The 21,257-nt window shown below is 44.5% G+C and overlaps 1 protein-coding gene across 4 annotated transcripts in view; it reads left to right on the top strand.

Moving 5' to 3' along the window:
• The window catches only part of REPS2 (RALBP1 associated Eps domain containing 2), an 856,334-nt gene that overhangs the window by 476,427 nt on the left and 358,650 nt on the right, over nt 1–21,257 (top strand). For all 4 annotated transcript variants that reach the window (XM_085622671.1, XM_085622668.1, XM_085622669.1 and 1 more), the window contains one exon: nt 7,197–7,335. In XM_085622671.1, the coding sequence (XP_085478797.1) occupies nt 7,197–7,335 (139 nt within the window). The remainder of the gene's footprint in view (nt 1–7,196; nt 7,336–21,257) is intronic.

Here is a 21,257-nt window from a genome sequence, read left to right as displayed (position 1 = left end):
TAGGACTACTGAAGAAAGTTAAAGGGTTTTATTACAGAGTCAGAAAAAAACTGAAATAGATGAGTTTCAGAAGCATATTGTAGAAAATATAGTATCACAAGAATGAATCCAAAACTCCTGATGAAATTCAGTCTAAATAATGGAAAGTACACCAAAAACTCAGTGGCTGCGAATCAGAAAATGAGAAGGACAATCTGAAAGTTTATTTGCAGAATTCGATCTAGTCATTAGTATTTCTAATAACATCTAGCTTATCCTACTCTATACTAACTTCGGGGAAGCCATGGTAGACTATGGGAAGCAAGAAACAGGTTTCAGCATGATTTAGTCTTTCGTAAAACTAACCCAAGTCTAGAGAGTATAGCACAAAGCTACACAGTGAGAGGAATCGTATAACAGGTCTGTACCTCATGAAATTCTAAAGATCTCTGCTCTCTAACTTACAACACAAAGTATTCAAGATAATCAACTTTCTTAATTTCCAGGAGATTCCCATCATCCTAGGTAGAATTTAGTTACATCCAGCTCTCTTACCACACTTTCAATGGAGCACATTCGATTGTCCTTGAGCGTCTCTTTTGAAAACTTGTCTCCCACCTCTTCAACACATCTTCTTGCCAAGAAATCCCTCCCTTACCTTACTATCGCTACAGATAAACAATGGCTCACTCTAGCCTGTAACCTGCATAAGAGAGAACATTCAAGCAAAACACTTCTCAGGTGAAAGTTGAACATTTAATTTCTGAGGGTTCAGGCCCTTGGTTATGCTAATTTAGCACAGCAGTTATAGTGCACTTAATATTTGAATATATGTGGACGCACATTACAATTAATACACATTTGAAACATCACATAGAACAAATCATGATTACGTATAATTGTGAATTATAATTTTTAAACATTCATATAATTCTAAACGAGAACTACATTTCTAGTGAACATTCGTATGCACCCGTTAAAGGAGAACACTACGTTTTGCATGGAGTATATCAGTAATACATTTGAAGTCCCTCTTGTTTATTAGAAAATTAGAACACATGAAATAAAGAAATGTTCATCTACATAAATCAACGTAAATAAGTGACGTGTAAGGGCGGAGCCCAGTTAAGCTGCTCCACCAGTTAGGGAAGGTTTTGCGGCTAGGGTTTGGTGGCTTCTTTGAGGGCTGTGCATTACTACTTTTAAAATTGAAGTTAGTGATTGAAGGGAGTTATAGTACAAGAGAGGCCTACATACTGGCGAGCAGGTTTAAGGGACACGACACACACTTTGATGCATGCTTACCCAGTCCTTCTTTCTCTTCCTCGGGCTGGACAATGTTTTGGCTTTGTCTTGAAGTGCACTATTTGCCACTCATTTTCTCCCAATTTCCTACAGTGGATAATTTCATAAGCCTTGTAAAGATACTTTAAAGATACCTTAATACCCCACCCATTTTTGCTCAATATTATTTTCCCAATGTGCTTTAATTTGAAACCCTTGTCACTGATATTCCTAAAAGTGCACTGGTCAGGGGCTAGAAAACACTGCTTCATGAAAAGTCTTGCACCATAATTTGAGAGGGTGGGCCAGTATTTGTTTGGTGCCTAGGCCTGTCTTTATATCCCAGTCAGACCCAGCATTCATCAACAACCTCTCCAAAGATTGCTGCTGTTATTCACTTCATGCTCTCCCTTATGTATTTGTGGTTCATCCTAAACCAGTTTTGATCCTTCCCCGCTTCCAATGTCAGAGTCCCCAGGATTGATGGTATCCTGTGTGCACTTGATACCCAATCTCAAACTTTGAATATACATTAGAATGTTAACGGTATTTGTCATCTAACAGGGCATAGGATACAGATTTACCTTCTAGAAATTTCAAGTCAGTCTCTAGTTTCTCCCCCCTCATGGGGAACTTCAGTAAAAGGCACACGCATGATTTCCCATTGCTTTCTTTACAACACATCAGATTTCTCTTGCAAAATGCTTAGTGACTGGCTGAGGTGTAAATCTAATGGTCATGCCATTGTTGTTTTACAAATCCAAATTGCTTAGTGTGTTGCTATGTCAAAGCTCTTCTGATCTTTTTTTAGCTTTCACTCGACCAATCAACATTCAGGTTGATTAATATGAGCGTCATCTTCAATTATGACATCAGAATGATTATTTGTGTGTATTGATATTCATGCAGCGCAAACCAAGCTGGTATGCAACAGGGAGTTTGTGATTGTGTGTGTGTGGAGCGCTGTACTTTGTGAAGTGTGCTGAGCGATCACAGGTGTACATCTAGGGAGGATTTTACATATTTGGATTACACGTTTTTTTACATTTGATACAATAATTACATTACATTTCAGCTATTTTAGGCACGGTGAGATTAAGTGATGTTCTCACTGTCACCTGCTTTCAGGCAAGTGTCAAATTCTGGATTAGGACACCTGTAAAAGCTCGATAGGGCAGTGAGTCTTGAGCACTTAACCTTCAGAATGAGAGTGTGCGACCTTAACCACTAGGCCAAAGGTGGCACTCTGTCTAGGTCCTGTTTTTATGGATAGCACTCCCAGCAACTTTCATTGCTACAAGACGCTTCACCATTTTCTCTGCTTATTGACGGGCTAGACTAGATCAATAGAATGTGGGGAGGTTGTTTATGATATGGGCGTTTCAAGGGCTAAAAAGCAGTTGCTGCTTATGAAAATGAGGTGTGTTGTAGGGAAGTAAGTGGAGGAGAGTGAGTTTAGCTCTGTTGATAAGTGTTATTTTTTCCATTTAGGGAAACTTTTGTGCAATACTCCATCCTACATTAAATTATACCTGGATATTCCGGGAGCCAATTGAAGTTCATTAGAGTAGGAAAGATGGATTTCACTATTTATTTTCACTAGACGGCCATTCGTTTTTTTTTTACAAAAAAGTCATATCTACAATATACTTCCTTATAGGGACTTTCAGCCAGCCCTCTTCATTCATTGGTCAGTTATTGTGTCATTCACATTTTCTTCCACCCACTAAGTGTACACCTTTGGGCAAGGGATCAGCCCACTTCAGCCATTGTGTAGCTTCACTATGAGTGATGGCATTTGGCAATTTCACAATGTCATGCACTCACCTGTAGGGACGACCCTGGATCCGATGCTGGACCTCCTATCCCTCTCAGAAAAGCGTGAGATCCAGGGATGAGACTCCTAAATAACACACTGTTCTGAGGAGGGAGAGGGGTAGGGACAAAATAAGAAAAGAGAGACTTGCGGAACTGGATCTGTTCTGCGGCGATGCACACTGCTTAACAGGATGTGCCGCTCCTGAGACCTTCTAAGTTCGCGAAGGTAGGAATATATGGTTTTGTGAAGATGCAATGCACTAGAAACAAGAAAAGACAATTACCATCTGTACACTAGCAGGCATTCTTATACATTGTGATTGCATTAACTTTATTAAAATTTACTTACATGCTTCTTCTACAGTACGGCATGAAAGTAGGATAACCAGGGTCACAGATAGGAATCTCGGAGATCCTTGGGATGAACTCAAAATACTGATTAGAGCCTCTGACACTCCCAGGATAAAACTTGCAAAATGGGTTGGAGTTACTGGCACTCCTAAGGTTACACTCGAAACAAGGGTTGGAGTTTCTGGCACTCTCAAGGTTACACTGGAAACATGGGTTGGAGTTTCTGGCACTTCTAAGGTTACACTTGAAACATGGGTTGGAGTTTCTGGCACTCCCAAAGTACACTAGGAACACAGATTGGAGTAGGACACTACGAAGGTAAAACTAGCCACACAGGTTGGCGTATGACACTCTCAAGGTAGACTACGAACATTGATCTCAGTACATGGATCACACATTAATCAAACGCTCTGAGGAGAATTCTCTAGGTACAACTGTTCATCAGAGAAACACAGAGCAAAGTCTCTAAGTACTTGTATAAACACAGTTCAAAGGCCAAGGTTGCAGTAAGAGTCCAAACCAATCACAATTAAGGTGAAATGGAGGGGTGTCGCTGAGAGTAAACTTGAAGCCAAGTCTATAGTCTGGAAGACACCGCTACTCTGGCCTGCTAACTCCTATTAAAGGGTAGTGCACACTAACCTGATATCAAGTATTTAGCCTTGTACTTTACCTTGTCCTAAGTTCAAAGAAGTTCTTGAATTCTTGACTCAGGATGTCACAGAGAAACTGGAGTAGCTGAACAGGAGGCAGAGACAAAGGATGCGTTGAGGGAGCTGGTTCCAAGGAATCACCGGAAGAGCTTTGAGCTTCAGCTGAGAAGTGCGCTACCCAGGTCAGGTAGATTCTTCAGGTGAGTTGGTAGGCAGGAATTTTGGTCCGCAGGGAGCGTCGACCAAGCAAGGGACTCGGTTTTGGGTGTGGTTTATATTACAAGTTCATAGTCAAATTGATATAACAGGATTGTGTGGCGCACCTGGCAATCTGGAAGGCTCTCCAAGACTCCTGAAGGAAACGCGTGTTAGTACACTGGCTTTAACCTTACAGGAAGAGCAGGTGCAAACTAACGAATGGAATCAATCAACAGGAAACAAATGTTTTGGTTTGTTTTAACCTGCAGAAGGTGTAACACTTTAAGACCCGCGTAACAGCGGAAGCAAGGCAAGCCATTGGTTTACGTGTTCAGGGAATACTTGCAAGCTCAAGCGTAATGGAATCAGAGGGATTAGTGAAACTCTGGCATGGATTTACGGCACGCCATAAGGCGCTGCAGTATAACACAACACATAGTCACGGGTAAAGGACACTTGTGGTTTGGGGAATTACACTATACTGAATCAAGGGTAACAGAATCAGTGGTCTAGGGGAAACTCCAGCAAGTGATCACAGCGTGCCATAAAATGCCACAGGGGTAAAGCAACATGACCACTGCTCACTAGGCCCACTAAACAAAGGGCACATGAGGGGGTTGTGACACACAAGGAGCAAAGTAGTTTCTTTCAGTGCCAGGGACTGCTATAACAATGTGTGTTTTTGAGGCTAAATGCTTTTTTGCTTTTAGTCCATTTTTTAGATTGATTAGGGCCCAACAGCAAGGCTTTGCAGAAACCTTGAAAACAAAACAAGCATTGACAAAGCCAAAAGACTGGTAGCCATTGACAACGCTTGTTTGTAATCTTGTGACTAAGTGGGTTGTTTGGGCCCATAGATTTTTAGTAGTTTGCTACTAATGAATTTAGGCTGCTATTTTTATTTAACTTGTGATGGCATACATTGTAAGGTTGTATTTATTATCCGGAGTTTACAGTTACAGACTGTTACCACTGTGCCAGATGAATTTATAGATGATAAGGAGTCGTCAGTGATGAAACCTGGGTTCCTTGCTTTCTTTGAAGAAACAAGTATAATTCCGATAGTGGCGTATCACTGGCTTTGTTAAAAAGGTGTTGTGGCTATTGATCCATTGGTACATTTTAGCCATTAAGTTTAAAAAACGTTCTCCCCATCCTTTTTGCGTGTCGTGCACACCTTTTCATATTTTTCAAGGGTACTAAGTGGATTAAAAAGTTTGATTTAAAGATGAGTGTAATCTTAATGGAACAGCACATTTAGAGCTGATCTTGTAGTCTGATTTAAAGCTGAAGAGGTTGGCGGAAACCTGATGGAACTTGTGTTTACTGCCAGTTATAGCCGAAATAAATTTTCCTAGTCTAAATATTCGGCCGCGGTTTGCTAGAAGAGAGGAATTTGTTTACCTATTTGAAACCTGAACAAATGTCAGATAATTAGGAAAAGGTAGCAGTTCTGACCATGCACAACATGCGAATCCTGGTAGTGGGACCAAGACTGTAGTGCAAAAAGTGGTGGTGATTCTGAGCATGTGCTTGATGCCAGTTTGGGTATCAAGACGAAGGTCAAATTTATGATAAGCATATGTGATTATGGGTTTAAGTAAGGAGCTTTCCTGCGAGTTCCAGGACACGGTAACCTCAGGAGCTAGTATCCACGCAAAACAACCCAACAAAGTGATATTATGCACCTCCATTGTGGTCATGATATTTAAGTATTCTTAGTGGTTTGTACTATCAACTTGGTAGGTGTGTGCGTCCCTAAATGCTTGAGACTATAGGCCAAGAAACGCAAACAGAATGTGTCTCCTGTGCAAGTGAGCACAACATTCTCTAGTGCAGGTGCCCCATAGTCTTTCCTATATGAGAGGCGCCTTGGAGACCTTGGAGCAGGAGACCCCCACCCCCCAACCTGGAATGTATGTGTGATAGTCCAACAAATAAGTGGTTGTAGAAAATATCCACCTCGAAAAACCATTGTTACAGATAAAGTTTTTTCAGTGCAAACACCGAATCTGTAAATAATTTCTGGAATAATATTTTGACCTCACTAAAACTTTTTTTGTAATTATTAACAGGTCTGACTTTTTGATTTTGCTAACATTTTCTGTGCAATGTGCTTACCTACACAGGCTTTCAGCCTGCTCTCTTCATCCACTGGTCTGTTATTGTATCATTCACATTTATCTTGTGCCTACTACAGCATGCAGCATGGGCCAGCATAATTCAGCCCTTGGATAAATGTACTATGAGTGACCGCATTCTTCCCTTTTACATGGAGCACATCCACACACAAAGTAGTTCCCTTCAATGCTAGGAACTACTATGGCAATTTATGCATGAAGAACAAAGCACTATTTTTGATTTTAGCCATTTTATTTCCAGTTGACGAAGGCCAGCAGCTTCCTCTACAGTAAAGGTTTACAAAATCCATTACAAAACAATGCATTGACAAAGCCAAACCTATAGACTTTGGCACTGCTAGTGACACACACCAGAGCTATGAGAATATAGTTTAGGGTGTGTTGTTGCGGGCATATAATAATAAACTAATAGAATGCATTTTCTGCTCATAGTATTCAACCGACCAGTTTAGGGTTTCTCATTAAATATTACAGTCCGCACATGCCCCTACTCTTAGATGTCTGAGACAGTTCTTGCTTGCTTTGATTTTGCAGAGCTAAATGCTTCTTTTAATAATCCTAATAAATCTCTGTTGTCCTGCATTCATGTGGCTGCTGTTGTTGTTGTTATCCATTCGCGTGTAATTGATTGCAGTTGTCTGCCCTTGGGCGTCAGGTTACTGCTGTTAGTACACATTCTCAATCATTGTGAAGGTCTAAGGCCTACTTCTGTTTGCCGTTTTAAGTCTCTCTTCTTCGAGTTACCTGATATTCTATTTCCTTGTCTTTGCAGTCATTTTCAGTTGAACGAGAAGTCCAGGATGCCAGCAATAATTATTTCGATGACCCCTGGAGGATAACCGAGGAACAACGAGAGTACTACATCAACCAGTTTAAATCACTCCAGCCAGACCTACACTCCTTTATTTCAGGTACTGCAGATCACTCAACTGCGAGGTGTGTTGTTGCTCACTTTGCAAAGTACTGTTGTACATTTGGTATCATGGGATTGACACAAGCACTGATGCGCAATCTGGGGCCAGTGCATTTCTTTTACAGATGGGGAGGAGGATTTGAGATAAGTTAAGACCCCCCAACCTCACAGACCCCAAGAAATAACTGGATGAGTTTATTTTATTGTCTGCTGATTAGGCAACCCCATTCTTTTTTAATATTTAAGAATGCGCAAACTTAGTATAAATAATCCTTTTTTTTGTTTAAGTTTGATAAGGCTGCATTTTGTCACCCACCAACCTATGCTTTTCATAGACTACATGATGTTGGATATGCTTTGAGGTCGGATCTTGTCCCGGAAAAATATAAGCGCTGGAAGCAGACTGACCCACAAAGTAGATGGGATCTGCTGAATCTGCTAGCTGCCTGGGAAAAAAATGCAAGAAGATCTCAAAAGCTTCCTGGGCACAAACAATTAGCAACAGCAGATCCATAAACTCTTGGCCAAAAACAAGTTGTTCGAAAGCACACTTAAACATCAGAAACTTTCATTAAAAGCAGCAAAGGAAAATCGACGTGCACAAGCATCAGGGTCTCATTTTCCTGCAAAAATAGAGCTAGGGAAAGAGACCAAAAAAGCAATTTGAGAATCAAAGTGCACAAAGAGCGAGCATGACTGTATTAAAGTCATATAGGCCTGTAAATCAAAGAGTGATACATTTCTGTGAGCCCTGATTAACCAGCTAGAGTATGGTCTAACTCTTTCAGCCGGCAACCACATCCCTCAATAAGTCTGGCTAATCCATATCCGCTTTCTGTATCATTCCTGAGAATTAACAACATTGTATACCTATGATAAGAGCGACTCTCCAACTCTTTGCTTTTTAGGTCTCGCCTAGCGACGCAGTGCATGCGCTGCACGCTTGTCGAGATCTATTGTCGTCGATTTCTCTTCCGAAGCGGGGGTGGAAGCTCCACCCATGCTTCTAATTGGCGCTGGGCCTAAATGCGTGATTTTCATTGGGAGGGAGGCATGTTTTGTTGCCTCCCTGTCTCCTGCTCACTGTGCCTGCTTGGACAGACGATGTGCACGCGTAGGGCTCACGGCGTTTCAGCACAGTGTGCGCATGGCACACTTTGACTTACACTCCCTCCCTCGGCGTTTCAGCACAGCGCAGCGAATGGCGCGCTTTCGCTTTCCTTCCCTCCCGCCCCCTGTCGGCTCCAGATCATCTCGGTAGCTCCCAGGACCCTGATTGGCGTCAGCCGTCTCTAGGTATCTAGGTTTTTTATCCAGGTTTCACTTTGCCTTTCTTATGGGTGTCTTTGCACATAAAGTGTTCTGCTTAAAGGGTGGGGGTTTGGACAGTTTCGAATGAGTTAATTTTTAAAAACGAAATATCGCTGTTGTCTTTTCCCCTTGTAATCTCGTTTGGTTGTTTGTATATTTCGTTTGCATTGTTGAAAAAAAGGGTCTCGCTTCTAATACATTGTTAAAATAATTTGTATCTTCTTTATCGAGAACTAAATTGCTGCAGGGAGCTGCAAATAAAAGAAGTTTCCAATCCCGACTTTAGAAGCTGCATTGGAAAGATATTTCCAGAATAAAATGACTAGGACTGTGTGAAGGAAATAAACCGAACTATTTGCGGATCCACGTTTCTGCCGTTGTATATGGTTGTATTTTCAAATATTTAAAACAGCGGAAACGAAAGCCCGGGTCCCCCCGCTGTCCGCTCTTTTCAAGGCGCTGCTTGCTGCAACAGTTTCACCAGCAAACTGAAGAGTTCCGGTGAGATGAGTGGTTTTCGCTCCGACAGTCTCTGCATTTTGGGGTTCATGGGGGCGCAGTGCCTCACTCAACCCCGTCCTGTGTTTGCATTTTTCTTGTGTACATCGTCAGTTCCTAGTTGCAGCACTTCTAAGCGCTTGGAATTAAATGTATCTCAAACGGGGGGCTAGGAGACCCCCGCATTATGCCCCTTTTCGGGTTGGTTTTAAATGACAGCTACTTCATGTTTTGTTTGAAAAAAAAAAGCATTTTTTCCGAGTTCGTATTTCTACATTTCACATCCCTTGTTCCAGTACACCCCAAATATACATTTATGAAGTAACTGTTCTGACAGGCAGCGAGAGAGAGACAGACGCCCCCCTCGCTGCACCATGATATTGGTGACATCCCGAGGGGGGTCATAAAGCGTCATTTCCCTTACCTATTGAACAAGCATTTACAATGCAATGGTCTCGGCATTGTTAAAGTTAGAGCTATTGGCATTGCTCATGACATTATTTTTGTTTATGTTTTTGTTTTTAAAACATTTAAAGAAACGGCATTGTTATTTACAATGTCAATAGCTTAATCTCTCTCAAATGCGAGACCTATTTTTGTGCAGGTTTCCTTCCTGCACAAAAATAATCATCCCCTTAACGCAGGCACCCTTGCACCATGGTACAAAGGTACGTGTCTTGGCACACAGCAGCCCATAATGTGCCAGTGCAGGGGAAAAGGACAGGAATGCGTCGTATCTGATAGATATAGTGCATTCCTACCCTTTTCGTTTGCCATAGGGCAGAGCAGCAAAAGCAGCTAACAGCAAAGCACATTGGTAAGACCTCACGTTGCTGAGTCTGGCCATCAGGGAAGCAAGCACGCGTTGTGTGGTCATTCTCCGCTTGAGATATTGTCCATCAACCTCTATGCGATACTGACAGCATAGAAAGAGATGTCAAACTAATTGAGAAAGTGTTACAATTCAAAAAAATGGGTGCAAGTACGGCCTTGACCATAAAAATGCTCCAATCCAAGATGGCCGCTATCAGTATTTTAACGTGGAAGCATTCTGGTCGAATTAGCAGAAATGTTTATTTTGGGCAAAATTTGACCTGCTATAAACAACTGGATGCGACTCGATTCAAATTACGCACTAGGCAAGAGCAACATGCTGTCTAAAAGAAAAAGAAACAACATCCTGGAAAAAGCAAACACTCATAGGGAATGAAAAATTAAATAAAGCATGTAAAATGTATGCAGAAACAACATGGTGAACTTAACGCTTTTACAGTCATAATGCAGAAATCAACGAGTATTTTTGCCTGAAAACTACAGGGCCCAGAAAGGACCCATTTCAATGTCCACTGCTTATATGCTTACAAAACGTAAGCAGTATGGTTTAAAAAGACCACATTCGTGAACACAAAGCCGTCGTATACATTTTGTTTTCCAATTCACCCATCAACCAGGTATTGCAGTACCTCCAGGTTTGGCGCACTTCCCCACCAGCCTTCGCTAGCCAAGACCTAAAAACAGTAATGAAGAGGAAGGAGATGATGAGTGAGATGCACAGATGGCTGTCTTCAGAAACATTTGTAGTAAGGGTGTAGGTGGATAACAGAATGAGAGATTGCAGACGAGAGTGGTATGAAGAGAACGGCGGCAGCGATTGAGACATGCCGTAGACCACTACCACTTTTCCACAGATTTCAGTAGTGTTTGATTCACAGTCTCATGTTTTCAGAACTGAAACATTTTCTATTCTGATTATTCACAACAAAATCATGTCTGTTACTCATTTATTTTGTACTGCACAACGAATAGGTCGGGCTTGTTTTAGGTGCCTATCGATAGTTGTGGGATATATGTGATGCAATAACATAAGAATCACAGAGAGGCACCAAATGATGGATTTGGTGACACCCTCATAGAATCCCGTGTCGAGCAAGAATTCTTTAAACACATTTTAAGCCACACCCTTCATATTGCATAGACCACGACTCGCGGAAAAGACCCCTAATTGTGCTTCTTTGGCCAAACCCCATTTAGAGCCTCCCAAGCCCCACCCCAGCTTTTTCACCCCACCTTTTTCTTCCCACTAGGCCTAGGGCGTCAAATGACGCGGCACAGGGGAAACTGGAGCTGCTCGAGGAGACGTCAGAGCTGGAAGCTCTCAGAACAACCGAGGCAGCCAACACCCCCTCCGAGTGTATTGACACAATAATTAGGCTCCGTTTGCTAGCAGCAGTGTACGAACACAGATTCGCTAACCAAAACTAGGGGAAGATTCCTTCTGCTCAGCTGGGAAATATGTATATAAAATATAACATAGACACATGCCTGTCTATGTCGCATATTTCCTCCTCAAAGATGCGAGTGGGTGTTCTGCGAGGGGTGGGTGAGCGCGAAGCGCGCCACTTCATGGCGTGGACTCGACTGCTGCCAACTGCAGCATATGTTCGCGGCTCGGAAGCCTACACGGAGAATGTGTTTACGGTATGCGCCCCGCTTTGAAGCTAATTTTTTTTCCATGATAATATTTATTTGGGCAGTGGAGGGGGCCGGGCACCTATTGAGCATGCAAAGTCCTTGCCTTGCGCAGCTGCTCGAGGGAATGCGGCTGAGAAAGCAATTCCTGGAAGACAAACTCCGTGAAGAAACGTAGAGAACCCATCCAGGCCCCCGGCGGAATGGGTTTCATTTATTCTCTTGAGCTGTTCTGAAGCCAAGATGAATTATTTGATGACGTAGTTAAATTGAGTCAATCAATCAATCAAGGATTTGTTTTGTTGACTTTAATGGCGGGGCCTCAGGAGCTGCCCTGGGAAGGGGCACACGAGGGAACAGAGGACTGCCCTGGTAGATAGTGCCACCCATGAGCTCCGGAGAGGACAGGGGGAGGAGACCAGAGCAGCAGCCGGACACAGGAGCACCGAGGGAGCCGAGAGCAGGGGGAGAGGACGAGCACATCACTGCCTTTCTCCGAGGCCAATGCCTCAGAGAAACGCAGCGTCGTTTTCGGATTCGGGGGCGTGTTTTTCTTTCTCTCCTCTTGCCATTGGCTGGAATGTTTACATTCCAGAGGAGAGAAAGAATCGAAAAAACACACCCCCGAATCCGAAAAAGACGGTGCTTGTTTGGAGAGACAAAGCACTTCTCCACTGGCTGCCCAGCATTTAAGAGGACAGCCAATGGAGAAGAGGAGAGAAGAGGGGCGGGTTCAAGCCCCACTTCTCCAAGTCATTAAATCTCGCGAGCGAGACTGCGCAAGCGCAGCCTTCGCTAGCCGAGACCTAATAAAGGGCTTTAGTGAGCAGCAAACATCGTTTACTGACCGTGGAGGGAATAAACCTGTCGGGCGCGGCTGCAGGGAGGGTGCAAGGGGTCACTTTAAAGAGGGCAAAGTGCAGCTCGTAACCCATTACTGCCCACGTGAGCAATAGAACAAAAACAGCACGATAGCAGAAGTGTTAAAAATGACAATCATACAAACAATAATAGAGAAAATAAATATACTAATTATTATTGTGATGATTATTATTATTAAGGATAATAATGCCTATTTATAATAATAATACTTTTTTTTTTGCATATTTATATAGCGCAAACTCGGCCCGAAGGTATTGGAGCACTGTACACGAGCACCAGTTACTACTCAAGGACGCATTTCTTTTTTTCGTAGGCACAGGGAGATTAAGTGATTTTCTCACAATGACAGGATGTGGAGTCGAACCTGAGGCTCGAACCTTGGCTTCCCAGCTCCATAGTCGGTGGTCTAGCCGTGAGACCACATCCTCGTACTTCTGTTAACAAGCCCTATCAGAGTTCCTATTATTGCTGTCTTTGCCGCTATTAATGTGCACCGTGTAATAGACTCCAATTCCTTCACCAGAAGTTTTGAGGTAGAAATGTTTTTGATTTTTTGCCAGCAGTGTCCTGACAGGCGCGGGCATTAACTCTTTAGATCAGCCCTCAGCAGGCAACAGAGTAGGCCTGCCGGGAGCACGGCTCCTCGCGTGCTCGGGGAATCCACCGGAAGTTGGGAGCAGCACCCCAGAAAGGACCCGACCAGTGCGGGGGTGAGCTGCATCTAAGACCCTGCAGTCAGTACCCAAGTGCCCGGGACTGGCCCTTCCCGCCACTGACCTATGTACTGGTTACTTCTACCCATTCAAGGCTTATGAGTCGAGTGCAGATAGCACCGAGCAGGGATGATAACAGAGCCTTGCACTGGGGGACGTCTGGGTGCAGGGAAAGACTGCTGTGTCTTCTTCATACTAATGTTATTTCACTAGAGACTCAAAGACTGTATAAATATATTTATCACTGACAAAACTCGCATTATTCGAATGTTATAATTGATATTCATCTTTTATTGATGTACATGCAAAAAACAAGTGTTTCACCTTTTTAAAGTTTCCAACCTGGGTGTGATCGTGGTCTGTGCGGGTGCACGGACCACCACTGGTCTGAGGCCGCACGAATGCTGTTCAATGACCTTTAAATATGGCCTGTGAACCCCACGTCCCTCCGAGGCTATTTTCTACTCCCTGACCATGGAACCATAAATGTCATATAGATACACCAACGAGGAGCCGGCAGACGGAGCCCTTTTCATGTTTTCAGGATATCCACCGGAAGTAAATAGCTATTCAGTTAATGTAAATGAAACCCATTTGCATAAGCGGTTATTCTGATAGCCTAGCACAGATCTGCGCATCTACACTGAGCACTCGTGAAATACGTCATCATCATAGTGAGACTGCACCCCTGTCAAGTGTGACATGACGTTGAATTAATCTAAGTGCAGGCTTGTGACTGAAGCAAAGAGAGTTAAGTTTGGGCGCTTTCTATAGCGCAGTTTTCACACCGGAGGGAATCACGGCGCTGGAAACCAAATTCTGGCCTCAGACTCATCAACCCAGAAAACAAGCATTTGCAATGCAATAGGTCTCTCATTTTCGAAATTTTATGCTATTGGCATGTAAATGACATTGCCTTGTATTTACCTGTTTTTAAAATCAACACATAGATAAAAGCTTTGTCATTTACAATGCCAGTAGCTGAAAGTTTCGCAAATGCGAGACCTATTGCATTGCAAATGCTTGTTCCAAACTACAATTGAAGCCCAAATAAAGAAAGTTAAAGGAAATGGGGCGCCGGGTCCAAACCAGTCCAGGTCCAAGCCAGCATCAATCTACAGAAATAAAGGACAACAGTTCTCAACTGGTATGATTAAACAGGACAATTATAAATGCATATCCATGACATTAGCAAGGAGGAGAAACTATTACCACAAGGTTTTTTAGGACGCGGCCGTGGATGGGGCCGCCCGTTGTCCCGATCACGGGGCAACCGCCAATACCAAACTCCATTCTCAGGAGACAAACACGCAACAGATACTACCAATGATAAACACCCAAGTCATTGTCAAGAATTCCTGTCATACGAGGGGAGGAAAACGGTAACCAGCGAAAACGGACTACATCTCCCAGGATGCTTAGCGGTTGAGAGGTTATGTAAACAGGAGAGCTGCTACATAACTCAAGGGAAACACGCCCTTATGTAAACAGGAGAGCTGTTACATAACTCAAGGGAAACACGCCCTTATGTAAACAGGAGAGCTGTTACATAACTCAAGGAAAACACGCCCTTATGTAAACAGGAGAGCTGTTACATAACTCAAGGAAAACACTCCCTATAAAGGGAGGAACCGGGAGGTACAAGGCTGTCGGATATTGTGTTTACACCGACGTACCTGCTTCGTGAAGAGCAGTGTTCCGGAGTGGTGCTCCAGTAAGGCAAGAACGGAGGTAGGTCGAGTCGTTACTCCCTGGGCCGTGTCTTGCCCCATCGTCACCTGTGAAGGACCCGGAAGCTCTACCGGTCAACCATTGAGCTTCGCTTTTTGACTCGGCTGAGTCCAAGCGCAGTGGCGCTTTTGCTGGTTGGAGTCGTAACTCCCAGCCCGACCAGAGACACAGGGACTGCCAGCTGTAACGCACACCAGGAGGTGTTTGCCGCGTTACAGACTCGGAAGTCCACAGGATCGATCGAGCGGCTGCTCTCGGTTCAGTCTTCTTGCTTGTGATTGGGGTATCGGTGACACATCACCAGGAGGTGACTCCGCGTCCCGGTGCAGTCTGAGGAAGAGGTTGAGCGGCTGCTCCCTTCAGGTAGAGACCCCGGCTGGGTGTTTCCCTGACTCCTCGATTCTCCCCAACACTCTTCGTGCCCCTCACAGCCCACCGATTGGCATTGTCGGCCATTTCATTTCTGCCCTCTGTTGGCATACGCCGGGATCGGCGTATATGCAGAGGACGGTTAGGACCATCCGTGCTGTGGGCTGGTAACGTACTTAGCCTGGAGGATTCCAGTGACTATAACTTTTGTTTGTTCTTTGTATTTTATTTGCCTTCATTAAAAGAACTAACCCTTCACAAGTGGTTGCGTCCTCATTGTCGTGTCTGTTAAACGATCCTGAGACGTTCAGGGCGTTACAGTCATTGAGCAAACACCTTGCTCCATCCCCATGGACCCTCCATCCATACCCATCTTCAATCTTCAACCACATCCTTTTCCATGATGAGACCACCCTTCTCAGTCGAGGCCTGAGTTTCGTGCCCACTGCATGAACCAACTTTCTGGATCTACAATCCAACCTATTACTATTTTTTAGAAGAATTAGACTCAAACAATTCTTATCAGATAAACCACAAACCTCTTTGCCCACTACACCACGGTTTCATCCCCCCTCCACTTTCAATCCCCCCTTCCTCCTGTATCCCTCCTGAGATCCTCTCCTTCGAACGGGCCGTTCTTTGAGAGGTTAAAATTCTGCAACAGGAATTCGAATTTGTTCCTCACAACTTACCCTTCTCAGAAAAACAAGCTTTGCTCGACCTAAAGAAAAAAAACGGCCTCATAATTAAACCACCTGACAAAGGTGGTGGTATCGTGGTCATGAACACTGATAAATGCGACCTGGAAATCAAACGACAACTTTCCAACACTCTTCATTACCGACCACTTACTAAGGACCCCCTACCAGACCTCCGTACGAAAATCCAACTTATTACAGGACAAGCCAAATCACAAAATATCATTACTCAGAAAGAATACACCTTCCTCAATAACCCCAACCCACGCACACCGGTCCTATACATCCTTCCCAAGATCCACAAAGACAAGACCAACCCACCAGGACGCCCTATCGTTTCTGGGTGTGGCTCCATCCTTGAACCCTTGGGTAAATATATCGACGCCATCATCAAAGAGTTCGTCCCATCTACAGAAACATTAATCAAAGACACCATATACCTTATCTGTACCATCGAAGACAGACCCTTTAACACCAAAACTGATCTGATGGTTGGTTTAGACATCGAATCACTATACACCAACATTCCCCACAATGAAGGTCTTCAAGTCATTAAATCCTTCTTTGAAACCAGACCTAGACCTACCTTAATACCTACCGAGTTTATCATGGATCTACTCCAAGTTGCATTAGAAAATAACTATTTTCTTTATCGCGACACTTTCTACCTCCAAATTAAGGGCGTCTCTATGGGTGCCTGTTTCGCTCCCAATTTTGCCATCCTTTTCGTCTACAACCTGGAAATGACTCATATTCTCAGCACCCAAAACCCTTTCATTCATCACATCTCTCTCTGGCGACGCTACATCGATGATGTCCTCCTCCTTTGGAAAGGCCCTGCCCAAACCCTTGAGGATTTCATCCAATGGATTAATCAATCTCAGACCCATCTCACATTCACCCACGAGTCTAGGCCCAATGACCTGCCTTTACTGGATGTCATAATACACGCAGAAGATGACAAAATTGGCACATGTCTATACAGAAAACCTTCTGAAAGAAATACTCTGCTCCAATACTCAAGCTATCACCCACGCGGTCTCCGAGATGGCCTTCCCTATGGCCAATTCCTACGCATCCGCAGAAACTGTAAATGGCGCAAAGACTACTTTAGGGAATCAGACATCTTAATCCAAAAACTCCTAGACAGAGGCTATCCCAAACGTCTCGTGACAAAAGCCCGCAAAAGAGCCTGGTATTGCCATCGAGAACATCTTCTAACACCACAACCTAAAAAAAACATGACTCTTATTCCGTTTGTCTCCAAATTTAGTCCCTGCAGCAACAAAGTTAGCAAAATCATCAAACACAATTGGAGAATACTACGACCATTCAAAACATTTGAGGAGACCTCACTCTTTTCTTACTAACGAGGCAGCAATCTTGCTACTCATTTGGTGCATGCCATTACATGGCCCACCGAAGCCGCCCCAAAAAACACCATTACATCCGCTTGGGGCCTACCTCCTGCCATCGGACACTACAAATGCCAAGCCTGTGTTGTTTGTGACCTTACAGTCAATACCAAAGAGTTCAAAACCAACAACCAAACTTACAAACTCAAGACGCTCGCCAACTGTAGGTCTCAAAACGTCATTTATGCCATCCGCTGTCCTTGCGACCTCATTTACATCGGACAAACCACCCAAAAGGTCAAACAAAGGATAATCCAACACAAAAGTAGAATTCACTGCAAAGTCCTTACATCACCCCTGGTTGCTCATTACATTAAAAAAAAAACACTGCGAAACAGACATCACTTGGCAAGTGATAGAGCAACCCACACTACCAATGAGAGGGGGTGATATGAAGGCACTCCATAACAAGTGTGAATGCAAATGGATCGCTACTTGCAACTCTGTTCACACAGGCCTCAACACTATTGATGAATGGAATAGCACCATTCTACTATGAATCTCCTATTCTTCTGCCTCTCTCCCTCAAACTGCAATTCATGTTCTATGTTTTACTCTGAGATTCCTCTGAACCACCGTTGTGAAATGTGTTCTATTTTTCATTATAACCCTCCCCACTGTTTCCATACTGTATTCACAGCCCCCCCTTCCTCCCCCCCTCCGCCTCCCACCCTACCGGCAACCCTCGCGTTACCCCGCATGAGACATGCTTCCTTTCGTATGCCCATTTCACACCCCGCTATTTAAAAGTGGTTTATATTTTCATTTTCATATTCATTATTTTTGATATCCTCACTCATTTCTTTTCTCTCGTCTCCTTTCTCTGTCTCCCCCGTGTTCTAGTCCTTTTTCCACTGCCATCGCCTTGTCTCTTAGCCCCGCCCTCTTTGCACCGCGCTCACGTGATCCCCTATGTGACGGCCCTATTTTTACTCCCCATTGGTGGTCTCCAGACTACCGATTCACACGCCGTACGAGGAGCTGCTTCTCCCACGCCCTTGCTGCCACCGGGATTCAGTCCACCCTGCTACCTAGTAAGTCTCTTGATATCGCCACCCTCCTCTCCTTCCATCCCGTTCTAGGACTCCCGCTGACCCTCTATGTTTTTTTCTCAAGGGATTAACTACCGATTAGCACTGCGGACCCCCGAGGATTTTTCCACCTCCTGTCCCGCCGATGTTCTACCCCTGACACGGCCGTTGTCTCAGACCGCTCGATCATCGATGCGATCGTTCCTACCAAATTGGATTCACCGATGCTTCCTTCTCCTCTCCTCCCAGGTATTCCCAGTGATGCACTTCCCCCGTTATTTTGTCCTTCTCTTCCCTGCCCTTTCGGATTCCCTCTTTTTCCCCCCTTTTTTCCAGATTTGTTCTAATTGACGTGATCCACCCCATGGTGGCACATCCAGTTTTTACCAATACAGGTATTTACTTCCATGGCCCTCTGCCATTTCATGACCCGAACTCACCGCTTTGTTTAGCCCCCTGCCTGCTCATGTTTTCTCTTCCACCTTGTTTGCTCCCCTCCCTCCGCGCTCCCCGGTCCCTGCGATTTGTTCCCGGTTACGTGATCTACCCCATGCTGACCCATACGGATCTCGTTGTATGCCCATACCGTTTATTTCTAATTTATTCTTGTCCTCTCGTCCCATGTTTCCACTCTACCTTCACCTCCATGGTCCTCTAACTATTTCACATGAGCCTCTTGCCTCGTTCCCCTCCTTTCACACTCCTGGGCACCTACGTTTTTCCTCTACCCCTATCACTCCCGAATTTTCTATCTTTCCCCCCCCCCCCCCGCACACAAAAGCATCATCCGTTCATACTGCGGTCTTGCACCTCTCTGATCCTGGTGCCCTCTCCCTTCCCTTCCCAGTAACTTTTTTTCCCCTCTTCCCTGCCTCTTCCTGGAGGTCCAGCGCCCCTTGGCTACCTGCTGCTTCCTGCGCCACACGTGCTCCCCCTTACCCCCACCCTTTCTTTTTTTGCCCCCTCTGTACAGCACCGTCTTTTAACTCAACAACCCGGTCCTGAAGATGATCCTGAATCAGAGGATCGAAACGCCGTCGACCGTTCAGCGCAAATAATAGCACATTTTTTCTCTATTGTGGTTCTTCCTAAATGATTTCCTTTAGTGCAAATACTTATTTCATGCATTACTTGAACCCCAATACACTCACTGTATATATTCTGTCACTATTGGTTTGTTGCGCCGTTTTCCGCTGATTCCACAATTGTCACTTTCATAGCCACTTTGTGTGTCACTTACACATTCAGCACCAAGTCCAATTCGGGTTGTGTTCACTTGCAATTGTTGCCTACAGTGCTGCTACAACTGTAATTTGCCTTAATTCATCCTTATGATTATAAACATTTGATGCCTAGTGCATTTTTCAAATTGATTTTTTGCCTGAGTCTCCCTTTCTTCTCCTTGCTAATGTCATGTACATGCATTTATAATTGTCCTGTTTAATCATACCAGTTGAGAACTGTTGTACTTTATCTCTCATACCTACCCACATCTCAACGTGGTATATGGGTTACACTCCTGTTGATATATACAAGCATCAATCTACAAGCAGGACCTGGGCTTCTGGAGAAAACAACTCCTCTAGCTCAGTTGTACAACTTCTGCTTCCAAGAAAACACCATACCAGAGACTTGGCTTGGGTCTATTCTCCTCCCAATCTATAACAAGCATTGGCATAGCCAATAGGTCTCGCCTTTGGGACCTTATAAGTGTTTAGCCATGCAACAGTTGCATAACTAAACACTTATAAGGTCCCAAAAGCGAGACCTATTGGCTATGCCAATGCTTGTTTTAACTGCTGTAATCTATTGAAGCCTCACGGAGAACATCAAAGTGGCCGCGAAATCGCGATCAAACATCAAAGCGGCCGCGCGGCCTCGAAAATTGATAGTAATCACGGTAAAGTGCGACGCGCGCGCCCGCGCACATGCACTGTAGCTCTAGGCTGGCCTGGTAGCACTTTTTGGAGCCCTCACAAAATGTCTCGCCAGACCAGCGCTGGGTCAGGCGAGACCTAAAAAAGGCCCCTATTCAGAACCCAGACAACTATCGAATGATTGCGTTATTAGACACTGACTCAAAGATCTTTGCTGGCATCTTGTTGCAAGCACTGGAATGCTGGGCTAAAGAATCAGCAGTGCTTTAAATGGGCCGGTACTGTCCGGTACTGAGCTGCTATGATAGCATTATAGGCCCGGCGGATATTATGCTGCGTAATGCGGCCAGGCATAAAGTCTGCCTGGTCTGGGTGGATGAGATCGGTGATGTGGGGTAGCAAACTTTTTGCAATAGCCTTAGCCATCAGCTTAGCCTCAACATTCAATAATGAAATGGGGCAGTATGATGAGTGTTGTTCAGGAGATCTGTCCGGTTTCAGAAAGGCGACCACCTTCGTGTGCCTCCAATCCTGTGGAAGGCATCCTGTCTCTATAGTGGCATAGGTCACTTCCAGGTAGAGGGTAAGTAGCTGAACCCGGAACGCCTTAAAAAAGTCACTAGGGAAGCCGCTGGGCCTGGGAGCTTTACCAGAGCGCATCTCCCTCAGTGCAGACAGAAGTTCGTCAACTGTTAATGGAACATCTAGTTCATCCCGCACCTCGTCCGAAAGCACCCTGGGGGGCAGGTCGTCTAAGAAACGATGAATTGTGGCCATTGGCACAATTTCTTTGGAAGCATAGAGTTCTGCGTAATAGTCGGCAAAACTTGCGGCATTTCGAGCTGGAGTAGACAATATCGTGCCGTCGGGACCCTGAATTTCGGGAACAGAGTGTGGTTGCAACGCCTGCTGGCAGAGCCGATGCA

Source organism: Triturus cristatus, chromosome 8 (assembly GCF_964204655.1).
Source record: "Triturus cristatus chromosome 8, aTriCri1.1, whole genome shotgun sequence".
In the NCBI taxonomy this organism is placed as follows: domain Eukaryota; kingdom Metazoa; phylum Chordata; class Amphibia; order Caudata; family Salamandridae; genus Triturus; species Triturus cristatus.
Note: the sequence above shows the minus strand (reverse complement) of the source record. Positions and strands in the feature narration are given on the sequence as shown.